Source organism: Mobula birostris, chromosome 7 (assembly GCF_030028105.1).
Source record: "Mobula birostris isolate sMobBir1 chromosome 7, sMobBir1.hap1, whole genome shotgun sequence".
NCBI classification, from domain to species: Eukaryota; Metazoa; Chordata; class Chondrichthyes; order Myliobatiformes; family Myliobatidae; genus Mobula; species Mobula birostris.
Window position 1 is genome coordinate 101,139,450 of NC_092376.1, and position 16,460 is coordinate 101,155,909.

At 41.5% G+C, this 16,460-nt stretch overlaps 1 protein-coding gene across 1 annotated transcript in view; it reads left to right on the forward strand.

Annotated features, from left to right (window-relative positions):
* LOC140200342 (serine/threonine-protein phosphatase 2A 55 kDa regulatory subunit B beta isoform) overlaps positions 1-16,460 on the forward strand; it is a 395,776-nt gene that overhangs the window by 212,968 nt on the left and 166,348 nt on the right. The window contains exon 2 of the mRNA XM_072263535.1: positions 11,404-11,501. Within this exon, the coding sequence (XP_072119636.1) occupies positions 11,404-11,501 (98 nt within the window). The remainder of the gene's footprint in view (positions 1-11,403; positions 11,502-16,460) is intronic.

Consider the following 16,460-nt stretch of genomic DNA (forward strand, 5'->3'; position numbering starts at 1 on the left):
CCACTGCTTGCAAAATTTTGGTTGCAGGCCCAACCTCTTTCCCTCCACTGATAGGATGACCCTCTTGCCCCAAGAATTAGCCTGGTGATTCTGTAATGCAACTATAGCCTTTTCTAAGTAAGGGGATCAGAAATGTGCAGAGTAATCAAGAAGTAACCTCACCAGCACTCTGTACAACTGTTACCAATTATGGTATCTCTGTTTCTAAACTTCAACTTCTTTGCAACAAAGACCACTGTATCTGTTGCCTTAATTACCTGCTGCTTTTGCCTGCTAACTTTTTGAGATTCATGCAAATTTCTCTATACTTCACTTATTTTCAGTCTCTCCATTGTGATAATAATCTGACTTTTGATTCCTCTTATTGAAGTGCATGATGCCACACTTTCCAAGCTCCCTTTTCATCCACTTATCCATATCCATATCCTGTGGCAGAGTCACAGAACCATCATCACCACCCTTGGTTAATCGTCTCCTGTAAAGTTGTCCCTGTAATAGGTGGGTGATAGAAGAAGAGTAGTGGGGGGAGGGGAGCGGAATGGGACTAGAGGGAGTTACTCAGCATGTGAGAGAGAATAAGTTGGTTGTGGAGGGAGTTCAATTCGAAGTGAATGACGTTCAGTAAGAACAGAAACGTTAACTATTTCTCTCTCCATGAACGATTCCTGACCTGAGTATTTCCAGCACCTAGGTTTTATTTGGGGTGACTGAAGAATGGGAGAGTGTAGTGACAAGAAGAGGAGATACAAAGCAATTGATAATGCAGACTGATGCAAGGATATGGAAGTTCGCAAAGCAAACTATTTATGGAAATTACCAAAGGAATTTGGAATAAAAATGCTCATTATTGAAGTAGCAGTAACTTGTCACTTTTCCCTTTGGTTCTGGATATTGAGTTCAACAGATTTAGATAATTAGCATTTCAGTATCTTTATTCTAGATGTTCTCACAATTTCAGCTAACTCTAGCGCATTTTTAACTCCACATCCTTTGTTACCTTGAATTAGACAATAAGACACATGAGCAGAATTAGGCCATTTGGCTCATTGAATCTACTCTGCCAATCAATCATGGCAGATTTATTATCCGTCTCAACCCCATTCTCCTGTCCTGTCCCCATAACCTTTGAGCCTTTACTAATCAAGAACCTTTAAATTACGTAACTGGAGGTCGAATCTCAGGTGGTGACAAGAGGGCATACAGGAGTGAGGTATGCCAACTAGTGGAATGGTGTCACGGCAACAAGCTGGCACTCAACGTCAGTAAAATGAAAGAGCTAATAGTGGACTTCAGGAAGGGTAAGATGAAGGAACACATATCAATCCTCATAGAGGGATCAGAAGTGGAGAGAGTGAGCAGCTTCAAGTTCCTGGGTGTCAAGATCTCTGAGGATCTAACCTGGTCCCAACATATTGATGTAGTCATAAAGAAGGCAAGACAGCGGCTATACTTTATTAAGAGTTTAAAGCAATTTGGCATGTCAACAAATACGCTCATAAACTTCTATAGTTGCACCGTAGAGAGCATTCTGACAGGCTGCATCACTGTCTGGTCTGGAGGGGCTACTGCACAGGACCGAAAGAAGCTGCAGAAGGTTGTAAATCTAGTCAGCTCCATCTTGGACACTAGCCTACAAAGCACCCAGGACATCTTCAGGAAGCAGTGTCTCAGAAAGGCAGCGTCCATTATTAAAGACCTCCAGCACCCAGGGCATGCCCTTTTCTCACTGTTACCATCAGGTAGGAGATACAGAAGCCTGAAGGCACACACTCAGTGATTCAGGAACAGCTTCTTCCCCTCTGCCATTCGATTCCTAAATGGACTTTGAAGCTTTGGACACTACCTCACTTTATAATGTACAGTATTTCTTAATTGCACTTTTTAAAATAATCTATTCAATTTACGTAATTGATTTACTTGTTTATTTATTATGTCTTATTTTATTTATTATTATTATATTTTTTCTCTCTCTCTGCTAGATTACGTATTGCATTGAACTGCTGCTAAGTTAACAAATTTCACGTCACATGCCGGTGATAATAAACCTGATTCTGATTCTGATAGAGGTGTATAAGATGATGAGAGGCATTGATCGTGTGGATAGTCAGAGGCTTTTTCCCAGGGCTGAAATGGCTGACATGAAAGGGCACAGTTTTAAGGTGCTTAGAAGTAGCTACAGAGGAGATGTCAGGGGTAAGTTTTTTACGCAGGGAATGGAATAGGCTGCTGGCGACGGTGGTAGAGGCCGATACAACAGGGTCTTTTAAGAGATTCCTGAATAGGTACATGGAGCTTAGAAAAATAGAGGGCTATACGTAACCTTAGGTAATTTTAAGTACGTGTTTGGCACAGTATTGTGGGTTGAAGGGCCTGTATTGTGCTGTAGGTTTTCTATGTTTGTATGTAATCTCAAAAATTGGAAGATCAGGTGTCTTGTATGGAGACCAAATTAATATTTAAGTTTGACCTTTCGTCAGAATTGAGAAAAGCTGGAAATCAGCACATTATGGAAACACAAGAAATTCTGGAGACACTGGAAATCTTATACAACACGCAGAAAATGATGGAGGAACTCAGCAAATCAGGTTGCATCTCAGGAGGAGAATAAACAGTTAACGCTTACGTTCAGAGACCCATGCAGACATGTCAGAATGGGATGGGATGTCAAATTGAAATGGGGAGCCACTGTGAGATCTTGCCTTTGGGGTGAGGGTGGTCAACAAAACAGTCCCCCAATATGCAGTGGTTCTCAACAATGTAGAGGAGGAGGTTGCCCATGGCTGTCTCTACTGCCATGATGAGGCCAGGCTCAGGGTGGGAGAACAACACCTCATATTCCATCTGGGCAGCCTCCAACCTGATGGCATGAACATTAATTTCTCTAACCTGGTAATTACTTCCCCTTCAACTCTGGAAAACACCCATCCACTGCTGCCAAGCTCATAGTTCTCTTATCCCACACTGCTCACTTCTACCTCCTACCCAAGATCCACAAACCTAATTGACCGGGTAGGCCTATTGTCTCTGCCTGCTTCTGCCACACTGAACTCGAGTCCTCACTCCATTCCATCACCCTTGATTCAGTCCCTTCTCACCTATATCTGCAACACTTCTCATGCTCTCGATCTCCTCGATAACTCTCAATCTCTTCAGTAACTCAATTTCCTGGCTCTGACTGCCTCATTTTCACTATGGATCTCCAATCCCTATACACTTATATTCACCATCAAGAAAGCCTTAAGGCTCTCCATTTCTTTCTTAATAGAAGAACCATCAGTTCCCCTCTACCTCTGTCTGGCAGAACTGGTCCTCCCCCTCAACGACTTTTCCTTCAGCTCCACCTACTTTCTCCAGATTCGAGGGGTAGCCATGGGCATTCTCATGGGCCCCAGCTCTGGTTGCCCTTTGGGCTATGGGTTATGTAGAATAGTCCATGTTCCAAGCCTTCCCTGGTAATAATCCCAACTTTTCCTCTATTACATTGACAACTGCATTGGTGCTGCTTCATGCAGCCATGCTGAGTTCGTCAGTTTCATCAACTGCCTCTAATTTCCAGCTTGCCCTTAAATTCACCTGGTCCATTTCTGACACCTCCATCTCCTTTCTCAATCTCTCTGTTTCCATCTCTGGAGTCAAACTGACATCTTTTATAAACCTACTGAATCCCACTGTTTATACTTGACTATACCTCTTCCCACCATGTCTCCTGTAAAAATGTTATTCCTTTGTCTCTGTTGCATTTGTTCCCAGGATATGGCTTTCTTTTCCAGGACATCAGAGACATCCTCCTCCTTCATAGAACGGGGTTTTCTTTCCTGCACCATTGATGCTGTCCTCATCCGTATCTCCTCCATTTCCTAAACATCCCTGCTTACCCATCTTCCCACCGCTTTAACCATGACCGAGTTCCTTACCTACCACCCCATGAGCTTCCGCATCCAAGGCATTGTTTTCTGTAACTTCCGCCATATCCAAAAGGATCCTACCACCAAACATATCTTTACCACCCCTCCCCCACCTCCCCACTCTCTGCTTCCAGCAGGGATGATTCCCTTTCAATGATTCCCTCCCACTAATCTCCCTCCCGGCACTTAACCCTGCAAGCAGCCCAAGTGCTAATCCTGTCCGTACACCTCCTCCCTCACCTCCATTCAGGGCCCCAAACAGTCCTTCCAGATGAGGCAACACTTCACCTGCAAATCTGCTGGAGTCATCTATAGCATCTGCTGCTCCTAATGTGGCCTCCTCTACACTGGTGAGACCCGTTGTAAGTTGGGGGACTGCTTCAATGAACACCTCCGCTATATCCATCTAAAACAGAACTTGCTAGTGGGCAAACATTTTAATTCCCATTCCTATTCTGACATGTCAGCCCATAGCCTCTTGTGACAAGATGAAGCCACCCTCGGGGTGGATGAGCCTTATATTCATCTGGGTAGCATCCAACCTGATGGCACGAATATTAATTTCTTCCTCCAGTTAAAACAAAAATTCCCTCTCATCCCCTCTTTTTCTATTCCCCACTCTGATCTCTTACCTCTTCTCACCTGCCTGTCATCTCCCCGGGTCCCCTCCTTTCCTTTCCTCTGTGGCCCACTCTCCTCTCCTATCTGATTCCTTCATCTTCAGCCCTTTATCTTTCCTACCCATCTGGTGCCATCATTTTACCCTCCCCCATCTTTTTATTCTATTGTCTTCACCCTTGCTTTCCAGTCCTGAAGAAGAGTCTTAGCCCAAAACATTGACTGATCATTCATTTCCATAGATGCTGCCTGACCTGCTGAGTTCACCAGAACTTCGTGTGTGCTGCTTTGGACTTTCAGCATCTGCAGGCTTCTTATGTTTACCACCTTTATCGTAATGCCACCAAGTATAACTTACCATCTGAGCACTCCGAAAAGACTTTCAACCAATCTCCAGTTTCCCTTGCAACCTCAAACAACACACATGCCCACTCAATTGCTAGGGACTTCCGGACTATTTATAATTGTGTTTAATATCGTAGCTTTCTGGAGGTTTACATTAATAATGCTGTGTTGGCCTAATTGTTTAATGAATTGTGTAGTGACTTTGGGATGACACAATTTGTAGATATTACTATTGAGACAATGTATACCCTGCTTATGTTCCATAGTCTTTCAATTTCCTTTCTTCCTTTTTCAATCTTTTTATTAATTTCATAGAATGAAAATGTAACATAGCAATAATACAAATAGTAGGAGATACATTGTTACACTTAAGATGAGTAATTGTAAGACCAAATAGTATAAACTGACAAAACTCCCAATCGTGTAGAATAACAATGAATAATACAGGGCAAAAAAAACTGAAGAAAAATCATGAAAAAGAAAAAAAAATAGAAAAAAAAAACAAACCCCATCCCAAAAAAAACTAAACAGAATTAGTCAACTAAACTAAAAGACTTGGGCAATACTAACAACTTAAAAATGGGAAAGAAGAAAACCCTAGTGTCGACGACTCCATAACTCTCAACCAACAGTACAGAGAAATAAAACAAGTTTGGAAATGGTCAAATTACATCAAATGAAAATGCTGAATGAATGGCCTCCAAGTTTTTTCAAATTTAATGGAAAGGTCATAAACCGTACTTCTAATTTTTTTCCAAATTCAAACACACCATAGTTTGTGAAAACCAATGAAATACAGTAGGAGGGTTAATCTCTTTCCAATTCAGCAAAATGGATCTTCTAGCCGTTAGAGTAAGAAATGCAATCATCCTATGTGCTGAAGAGGTTAAATAATTTGAATCTATCATTGCTAATCCAAAGATAGCAGTAATTGGATGAGGTTGTAAGTCTATATTCAAAACCATTGAAATAATGTCAAAAATATCTTTCCAATATTTTTCCAATAAAGGACATGACCAAAACATGTGAGTTAAAGAAGCTATCTCGCAATGACATCTATCACATATTGGATTAATATAAGAATAATAACGAGATAGTTTATCTTTGGACATATGAGCCCTGTGCACTATTTTAAACTGTATCAACACATGTTTAGCACATATAGAGGATAAATTAACCAATTGAAGAATTTTTTTCCCATTTTCCAATCAGTATAATAATCTTAAATTCTCTTTCCCAATCAGCTTTAATTTTATTGGAAACATCAGGACATAAGTTCATAATTATATTATATATAATTGCTACAACACTTTTCTGAGAAAGTTTTAAATCTAAAATTTTTTCCAAAGTGTCCATTGGATATGGGTGTGGAAAATTAGGAGAAACAGTAATTAAAATGTTTCTAATCTGTAGATATCTAAAAAAGTGAGATCTGGGTAAGTTATATTTATTAGAATGTTGATCAAAAGACATAAAACAATTATCCAGAAATAAATCACGAAAACGTATTATACCTTTGGTTTTCCAATCAAGGTAAGCTTGATCCATAGTGGAAGGCTGAAAAAGGAAATTAAATATAATAGGACTTGCTAAAATAAATTGATTAAACCCAAAAAACCTTCGAAATTGAAACCATATACGTAAAGTATGCTTAACTATTGGATTATTCATTTATTTATACAATTTAGAAGAAGTAAAAGGAAGCGAAGTTCCTAAAACCAAACCCAAGGAAAACCCTTGTAATGAATTACGTTCAAGATTTACCCAATGTGGATTTAAAGATACATTCAAATCTCGTAACCAAAATTTTAAATATTGAATATTAATTGCTCAATAATAGAAACTAAAATTTGGGAGGGCAAGCCCCCCCCCTCCTTTTTAGGTTTCTGTAAAAACCTTTTACCTAACCTAGGATTTTTGTTCTGCCATATATATGAGGAAATTTTTGAGTCTACGTTATTGAAAAAAGATTTTGGGATAAAAATTGGAACCGATTGAAGTACATATAGAAATTTGGGCAAAATGATCATCTTAATAGCATTAATCCGATCAATAAAAGACAAAGAGATTGGTGACCATTTAGTAAACAAAAGTTTAATCTGATCAATTAAAGGTAAAAAATTAGCTTTAAATAAATCTTTAAACTTTTTCGTAATTGTTATCCCTAAATATATAAATGAATCAGTAACCAATTTAAATGGTAAGTGTCCATAAATAGGTACCTGCTTATTTAGGGGGAATAATTCACTCTCGTTAAGGTTCAATTTGTAACCAGAAAAATTACTACATTGAGCCAACAAACCTAGAATAGCAGGAAGTGACTTCTCCGGATTAGAGATGTATAACAACAAATCATCTGCATATAGTGATAATTCATGTATTTTGTTTCCATGGGTAATACCAAAAATATTGGGTGAATCACGGATAGCAATTGCTAAAGGTTCAAGGGCGATATTGAATAATAAAGGACTAAGAGGACATCCTTGCCTAGTACCACAAAAAAGACGAAAAAAAGGAGATCCATGATTATTAGTACAAACCGAGGCTACCGGGGAGTAATATAACAATTTAATCCAAGACATAAATGTCAGACTAAAATTAAATTTCTCAAGGACATTAAATAAGTAAGGCCATTTGACTCTGTCAAAGGCTTTCTCAGCATCTAATGAGATAATACATTCTGGGGTAGTAAGTGAGGGAGTATGAACAATATTCATTAACCTTCTAATATTAAAAGATGAAGTCTTTCAATTTCCTTTAAATCCGCAAATTTCTGGTGTTTTTCATTTACTGATTTCTGTATGTTGTGTGTGTTTGGAATGGCTATATCTATTAAGTAAGTTGTTGCTGGTTTATCCTGTATTATTATGGACTGTCCTATCTGTAATAATAGTTCAGTCATTATACAATCTTATTATTATGTTCTGATATGAACAGAAGGCTTGTTATCTGAATCTTGAGTTCAATGTTAAGTCCATTTTAAGTGCAAAGATTCAAAGTGGTTAGAGCATTGCATTATGATTGGGGTTGTACCATTTGGTTCAAAAGCCAAATAATGGAAAGGGAGTAGATATTCTTGAACATCATGGTGTGGGACTTAAGGCATCTGTACTTCCTGCCGATGGTAGCTATTGGAAGATAGCATAGCTCAGATAGTGGGGATTTTTGATGATTTTTGAGTTTGCTTTCATGAGGCAGCGCTTCATGTCGATATTACCAATATTAGGGAAGGGTCATTGGGCTGAGCCCACTACTCTCTGTTGCTTCTTATTTTCCTGTGCATTTTAATTGCCATTCCTATTGTCATGCAATGATGCACCAGTCAGAATACTTTCAACAGTACATATCTAAATTTATATGCTCTGATAAAGATATACTGAAGCCTATGAGATGTCTTTCTTATTCCCTAACCGTGGATTCCCTAAACTCAACAGGGCTCTCGACTGTATTCCATTCCCCACACTTCTGATCTCAGATCTTTGCCATCCTGTCTACAGCAAGGATATGGACTGCCTGTCCTCATCTTTCCCCCTCTGCTCTCCACATCATGAGTCAATGCCTGTAATTTACCACCTTTATTGTAATGCCACCAATGAGTCACTTCCCACCTGTGCACCCTGAAAAGACTACTCCTTCGACCAATCTCCAGTTTCCTTTGCATCTCAACCAACAGACATGCCCACTCTCATGGCACGTTTGCATGCAACAGCAGCCCTTTTACCTCTTCCAGTCCCACCGCCCAGAGATGCCAAGTGAAGCAGCAATTCACCCGTACTGGTTCCATTGTAGTTTTCATATTCCTATATCAGTATTCTTAATTTGAAAATTGCAGGTTTGATAAGGAGTGCAGGCAAATTGCAGAAGTAATGGTGGTAATTCACAATGAAGATTGACGATGTCTTCATTAATAATATTTGACCCACTCACAAAGACACAGGACATATTCAGTGAGATTCTCCATTAATGAAAATCACAAGGCCATTAGCCCAAATCTTTCAAGCCAAAAAGGGCTTGACAAAGGAATCTTTATGGCCACTGGTTTATCATCTCTTCTCCATCTTTGTGCCCTTTCTCTTAATAGTCATAGTCATAGTCATAGTCATACTTTATTGATCCCGAGGGTTTCATTACAGTTGCAGAATAGAGTATAAATATAGCAATATAAAACCATAAAAAATTAAATAATAATATGTAGACTATGCCAGGAAATAAGTCCAGGACCAGCCTATCGGCGCAGGGTGTCTGACCCTCCAAGGGAGGAGTTGTAAAGTTTGATGGCCACAGGCAGGAATGACTTCCTATGACGCTCTGTGTTGCATCTCGGTGGAATGAGTCTCTGGCTGAATGTACTCCTGTGCCCGACCAGTACATTATGTAGTGGATGGGAGACATTGTCCAAGATGGCATGCAACTTGGACAGCATCCTCTTTTCAGACACCACCGTCAGAGAGTCCAGTTCCATCCCCACAACATCACTGGCCTTACGAATGAGTTTGTTGATTCTGTTGGTGTCTGCTACCCTCAGCCTGCTGCCCCAGCACACAACAGCAAACATGATAGCACGGGCCACCACAGACTCGTAGAACATCCTCAGCATCGTCCGACAGATGTTAAAGGACCTCAATCTCCTCAGGAAATAGAGACGGCTCTGACCCTTCTTGTAGACAGCTTCAGTGGTCTTTGACCAGTTGAGCTTATTGTCAATTCGTATCCCCAGGTATTTGTAATCCTCCACCATGTCCAGACTGACCCCCTGGATGGAAACAGGGGTCACCGGTACCTTAGCTCTGCTCAGGTCTACCACCAGCTCCTTAGTCTTTTTCACATTAAGCTGCAGATAATTCTGCTCACACCATGTGACAAAGTTTCCTACTGTAGCCCTGTACTCAGCCTCATCTCGCTTGCTGATGCATCCAACTATGGCAGAGTCATCAGAAAACTTCTGAAGATGACAAGACTCTGTGCAGTAGTTGAAGTCCGAGGTGTAAATGGTGAAGAGAAAGGAAGACAAGACAGTCCCCTGTGGAGCCCCAGTGCTGCTGATCACTCTGTCAGACACACAGTGTTGCAAGCACATGTACTGTGGTCTGCCAGTCAGGTAATCAAGAATCCATGATACCAGGAAAGCATCCACCTGCATTGCTGTCAGCTTCTCCCCCAGCAGAGCAGGGCGGATGGTGTTGAACGCACTGGAGAAGTCAAAAAACATGACCCTCACAGTGCTCGCTGGTTTGTCCAGGTGGGCATAGACACAGTTCAGCAGGTAGACGATGGCATCCTCAACTCCTAGTCGGGGCTGGTAGGCGAACTGGAGGGGATCTAAGTGTGGCCTAACCATAGATTGGAGCAGCTCCAGAACAAGTCTCTCCAGGGTCTTCATGATGTGGGAGGTCAATGCCACCGGTCTGTAGTCATTGAGGCCGCTGGGGCGCAGCGTCTTCGGCACAGGGACGAGGCAGGACGTCTTCCACAGTACAGGAACCCTCCGGAGCCTTAGGCTCAGGTTTAATACATGGCGAAGTACTCCACGTAGCTGAGGGGCACAGGCTTTGAGCACCCTGGTACTGACACCATCCGGTCCTGCAGCCTTGCTTGGGTTGAGACGTTTCAGCTGTCTTCTCACCTGTTCAGCTGTGAAGCCCACCGTGGTGGTTTCGTGTGGGAGAGGGGTATAGTCATGAGAGCAGGGTGGGGGACTGTGAGGAGGGATAGGAGAGGAGAGTGGAATATGTGTTGGCTGGGGGCCAACAACAGGTGAATCATGTGGGGGATGGGCAGGGGCCACAATGTCAAATCTGTTAAAGAACAGGTTAAGTTAATTGGCCCTGTCCACACTGCTTTCTGCTCCTCTGTTGCTAGTTTGCCGGAACCCAGTGATGGTCCTCATCCCCCTCCAGACCTCTCTCATGTTGTTCTGCTGGAGTTTCCACTCAAACTTCCTCCTGTACCTGTCTTTAGCCTCCCTGATCCTGGCTTTCAGGTCCCTCTGTATTGCCCTCAGCTGCTCCCTATTTCCATCTCTAAGTGCCCCCTTTTTAGCATTCAGGATGTCCTTAATGTCCTTTGTTACCCATGGCTTGTTATTTGAATAACAAAGGACAGTTCTTGTTGGAACATTGCAGTCCACACAGAAGCTGATGTAATCAGTGATGCACTCTGTGAGCCCATCAATATCCTCTCCATGTGGCTCACAGAGTGCCTGCCAGTCTGTCACCTCAAAACAACCAGAAATAATACATATCTGCCTTTGAGTGTCCTGTTGAATTATCGGCTGCTCAGAAGGTTTTTTTATTTATTCATATTTTGGGATCTGGAGTTGCTGTTAGGAAGATAGTGATGAGCAGCTGCCCTGAATTCTGCAGTTCTTCTGGTAGAAATAAAGAACAGGCAATGCAAAGGCTTTGCATGGACCATTAATGAAATAAACTGAGTTTGAACTGCCTGCTGTAGTGGCAATGGGGAAATGAGGCTAGACTACTTGTTAAATGCAAATAAATTCCCTAACTTTCATTTTATCTCTGCTTTTGTTTTACAGCTGACATTATTTCAACGGTAGAATTCAACAGCACAGGAGAACTGCTAGCGACAGGGGACAAGGGGGGTCGAGTTGTAATATTTCAGAGGGAGCAGGAGGTGAGTTATTCTGAAAAGCCAGCATGTCTGTTTTGTTCCTATTAGGTAGGATCCTGCTGGTTTCCAAGCCGCATTGTTATCGAACTTTCAAGCTTCCCTCGGAGTGATTTGCAAAATGTATTCCTGTATCTAATGAGCTAACTTTTTTCCCCTCAGGCTTTCATGAGGCTGCATTTTAATATCCTTTTAATGGTGACAGATCTATTACAACTATTAAACTGCACGTCTTTTCTTTCATAGTGCGAGTATGTAGTTTCTCTAAGTATTCATACAAAGCAAGTGGAACCAAGAAACCATGATCATCTGGGTCAGGGACTTGATCTCACAATGCTGTAATGCAGAATATTGGGGCAAAACATCAAAATGAAGACATTTATTTCCTAGCAACACACACAAAATGCTGGAGGAACTCAGCAGGCCAGGCAGCATCTAGGAAAAGAGTACATTTGACATTTTGGGATGCTGCCTGGCCTGCTGAGTTCCTTCAGCATTTTGTGTGTATTGCTCAGATTTCCAGTATCTGCAGGTTTTCTCTTGGATACGACATTTATTTCCTACCAGGATATTATAAGATGTGCTATTTTAAAGATAAGACATTTCTCCCTGATGTCTATCAATATCAAACCCTAATCCAACTCCTAACAAGCAAACATCCTATAATTTATACACTCATGTTTGTGGGTTCTTGTAAAATTTGGATGAGTATTTTCTACAATATTCAAAAGCTTTCTCTGGCTATAAATCACATTGCACATCTTGAGGTTATGAAAAGTGCTACAGAGCCCTGCTCTCTTAACTGTTTTATAGCCAGACATAAAAGTTGATTTAAATTGGGTGAGTTCATTTAGTGTGTTACAGATTACTGACAGATGGCCAGTTTGATGGTTGTAAACCTTATGGATTTCAGCCAGATCAGCAATAGGGACTAAGATTGTAGAACATGTTCTATCATCAGGCTGAGCAGTGATAGAACAGAAAGCTTTCTCATTATCAGGACGCTGTTGGCTTTGGGTCGTACATTTCACAAGTGGAGCAGGACTGAATAGAATTGTAACTGCTACATAGCCAACAGTTACACACCCTGTGGTTGAAATTTCAGCTTCCTCCACTAGTAGTATGTGAAAGAGCCATCCAATCTACTGCTTTTTGTTTTGTGAGAGTGGGAAGTTCTTCCCAATGAATGCAACAGAGAAGTTCGCTGATTCCTCTGGAACAATATCCAAGCCAGCACCTGACAGGAAACTAGAAGTGTCTCCTATACCCCCAGAATCAAAGCCTGCCCATGCCCACAGTTGGCCACTCCACATCCAGAGTGGAGCTTTTAAACACATCAGGTGGTTGGTCTTGAACTCAAGTCCTTGAAGCAGGAGAAAGGATTTGAAGAAAAACAGATTTGCTCGTGAAGGGGGGGGAAGCAAGTAGATGTGCTAATGTTGATGATGAATGGAGGCGCATGGTACATGGGCAATGGTAGACCAGTGGCACTAAACAGTCTGTTCTTGTGCTGCATTGTTAGTTATCTGGGATATCGTTGCAGAGAATTAATTCTGGCGTTTGTCTGTCCAGGTTAAATGCTTGTAAGTCCTGAAAATATAGAAGTCAAATGCAGGAAACATTGTTAACACGTTGCACTCCCAGGCTGTCCAACTTCATGTTTGGAGCAATTTTACCCAAAAATGATCGTTAGATCAACTTACCCTGCAATACATTGCTCTTGGATTGCTCGTCTCTTATTAAAATCAAGGCTCCAAGGTCCATCTTCTAGACATGTATGTTGTATGTACAAAGCTCAAGTAGTGAGAAAATAAGCTGTTAATAAAGGGATTAAAAGCAAAAGGAGGAGAAAGCACTAGTGACCAGGAACCCAAAAATCCGGGATACAACCAGTACTGCAGGCCAAATCTCTGCCATTAAAATCTCAAATTCATGAAAGACTTCTTCACCCATCAAATGGTCAGTGTTTGAGGTAAAGAAGAGAGATGCATCTAAAGGAAATCTTTAAACGTCTGTGCAAGAGAGAGGAAATGGAGTGATGTAGAGTCATACAGCATGCAAGCAGGCATTTCAGCCCAACAAATCTCTGCCAATCATCAACCACCCATTTACACAAATCCTACATTTACCCAGTTTCTATTCTCTCCACATTGCCTGAGTTTACCACTCGTCAGCGCACAAGGAACAACTTTCAGTGGCCAGTTAATCTACCAACCTGCATGTCTCAAAGGTGCCAGAACTCCCAGAGGAATCCCATGCAGAAAATGTTCAAAATCCAGGTGGACAGTACCAGATGATAGGTTTAAACCTAGATCGTTGGGGCTATGAGGCAGTAGTTTGACCAGCTGCTCTTTGAATGCCCACAATATGTTGGCAGAATAGCCGGATGTGGGAGGAGGATATTCAAGTGCATGAAGAGTTAGCCACTTGGACTAAATCCCCAGCTTATGCCATGGTACGCTATCATGTCTTGCAAATGGTATGATGGTTCATCTAAAATGAAACCCTTGTGAATTGAGCTTACATTGATATTCAACTATGTGGGTTCAATGATAATGGGCACAGGAATCTCTGCTTTCATTTTCATACAGTGCATTGAGTTTCAATGTTACATAGAAAACATGGAAAACCTACAGCACAATACAGGCCCTTTGGCCCACAAAGCTGTGCTGAACATGTCTTTACCTTAGAACTACCGAGGCTTACCCATAGCCCTCCATTTTTCTAAGCTCCACGTATCCATCCTGGAGTCTCTTAAAAGACTTTATCGTATCTGCCTCCATCACTACCGCCGGTGGAGCATATTATGTTGTAATTGTGTAAGTTGTTGGTGAGACCACACTTGGAGTACTAAAGGAAGAAAACTGAGGTGCAAAGTCAAGGGATGAAGGTAAAAATCATAAACAAGAGAAAATCTGCAATGCTGGAAATCCATGCAACACAGACGAAGTGTTGGAGGAAATCAGCAGGTCAGGCAGCACCTATAGAAAAAAGTACTGTCAATGTTTTGGGCCGAGACCCTTCGGCAGGGCTGAAGGTAAAAATGGTGGGAGGGCTGGTGAATCTCAGAGCATTTCTTTGTATCCTAGCAACAAAATTGGTGAATAAAATAGCCTCACCCTGTTGTAGGAAATATATATTTAAACTGGAAAGAGTGCAGAAAAGATTCACAAAGATGCTGCCAGGACTAGAAGGCCCAAGTTATAGGGAGAGGTTGGCCAGGCTAGGCCTTTATTCCCTGGAATGTATGAGGATGGGGGTGACCTTATGGAATTGTTTAAAATTATGAAAGGCATAGATAAGGTGAACAGTTATAGTCCTTTCCCCACGATAGTGGAGTCCTAAACTAGGGAGAGCATAGGTGATGGGCCATAGGTTTAAGGTGAGGGGGATGTATTTAAAAGGGACCTGAGGGGCAAGTGATAGGTGGATACAACAGAGCACTGCAGGTGGTGGAAGTTAATAGGAAGGGAAGGTGGAATATGGGACCATATAAGGGGAATAGGGTTGGAAGATAGGAGTTTGATTTGGCTCCAGATTCCAGCATTTGCAGTTTCTAATGCCTCTGTTTTATTCACTAGTTTTGTTGCTGAGGTACAAAGAAATGCTCTGAGATATACCAGCCATCCCACCATTTTCCACTTTAATTTTCTTCCTTTGGTCATTTCTCTCCTGAAAATAGTTAGTCCATTTGGGATTGGAGCAAAAAGGCTGAAGTTGCTGAAATTCTGGAAACGCTTAGCAGGTCAGGCAGCATCACTGGGGAAAGAGGCAGGGTTAATATTCAGGTTTAAGGTCTTACATTGGAGCTGGAAAGTGAAAATGCAGAAATATGTTAAGCTGTAAAAAGGGAGACAGGTGAATACTTTACTTTAAGAAGTGTCCGAGCCAGGAGGTAAGACAAAGCTGGAACACAAAATAAACCTTTATTCAGTAAAACCATGCAGCCAAAAATCTCAATGCATCCAGAGCACAACTAGTAAAGAAGAACATTGGAACATAAATTTGTTGATGTATCTTCTCCTGGGGAGCGAAGTCATCTTTGAATGTGACCATTAAACTTCTTGTAGATTTTGATGGCTTTTGAGACTTCTTACCCTTTGTGCTTCATTAGCCTAGAAGAAAGAAAAGCCTTATTTGTGACCAAGGCATTGACATTTGCTGCAAATATGATTCATGCCATGCACCCCAGTTCCAACAAGCTGTGTTTGGCCTCTTGGACACCCTGCTGAGTGATGATATCTGTCCCACTGGAAATTGCATTGAGAAGGTTCTGTTTGACCAGGGTGAAATCATATTTCAGGTTGACCTAACACTGGCATTCTTGAGAGACAGCTTGTAGAGTCATATCAGAGTTTTGTTCCAGTCTGGCCAGGAGTTGTTTGTGAATGTCTGCATTACCAGGTGCCTGGAGTCCACAAATAAAAATCAAGACATTTGAACTGTGACTCAGTCATGTTGCTCAATGTGAACGTTGCATATTTGTGATTGATGACATCAGCATATGTGATGAAGTCATTGTGTCATGTTTAACAAGTTTTAAGCAATAGTAGCAAACATGGGAGAGATGTCTGTTCTACTGCTCTCCCAAAATGCTTGTTCGCTGTTGGATAGTTATGTCAAACATTAGGTCAGGTGGGTTCTGAGTCAGGATGAATTTAAAATAACACTCATGTTCAGCACTACCCAGTTTTTGGAATAAGGTGCATGTCTTCCACGAGTCACCTTTATAAGTGAACTTGTCTTGGAAGGTACCTTCGCAATGTTTGAACCATGATTCAAATGTAACTTCTGAACTGGCATCAAACTGGAAGTTGGTATTGGAAGCAACAACTGACTCACATGAGTTCTGTTCATAAGACCACAGGATAAGAATTAGGCCAATCAGCCCATTAAGTCTGCTCCGCCATTCTATCATGGCTGATCCCAGATCCCACTCAACCCCATGCACCTGCATTCTCGCCA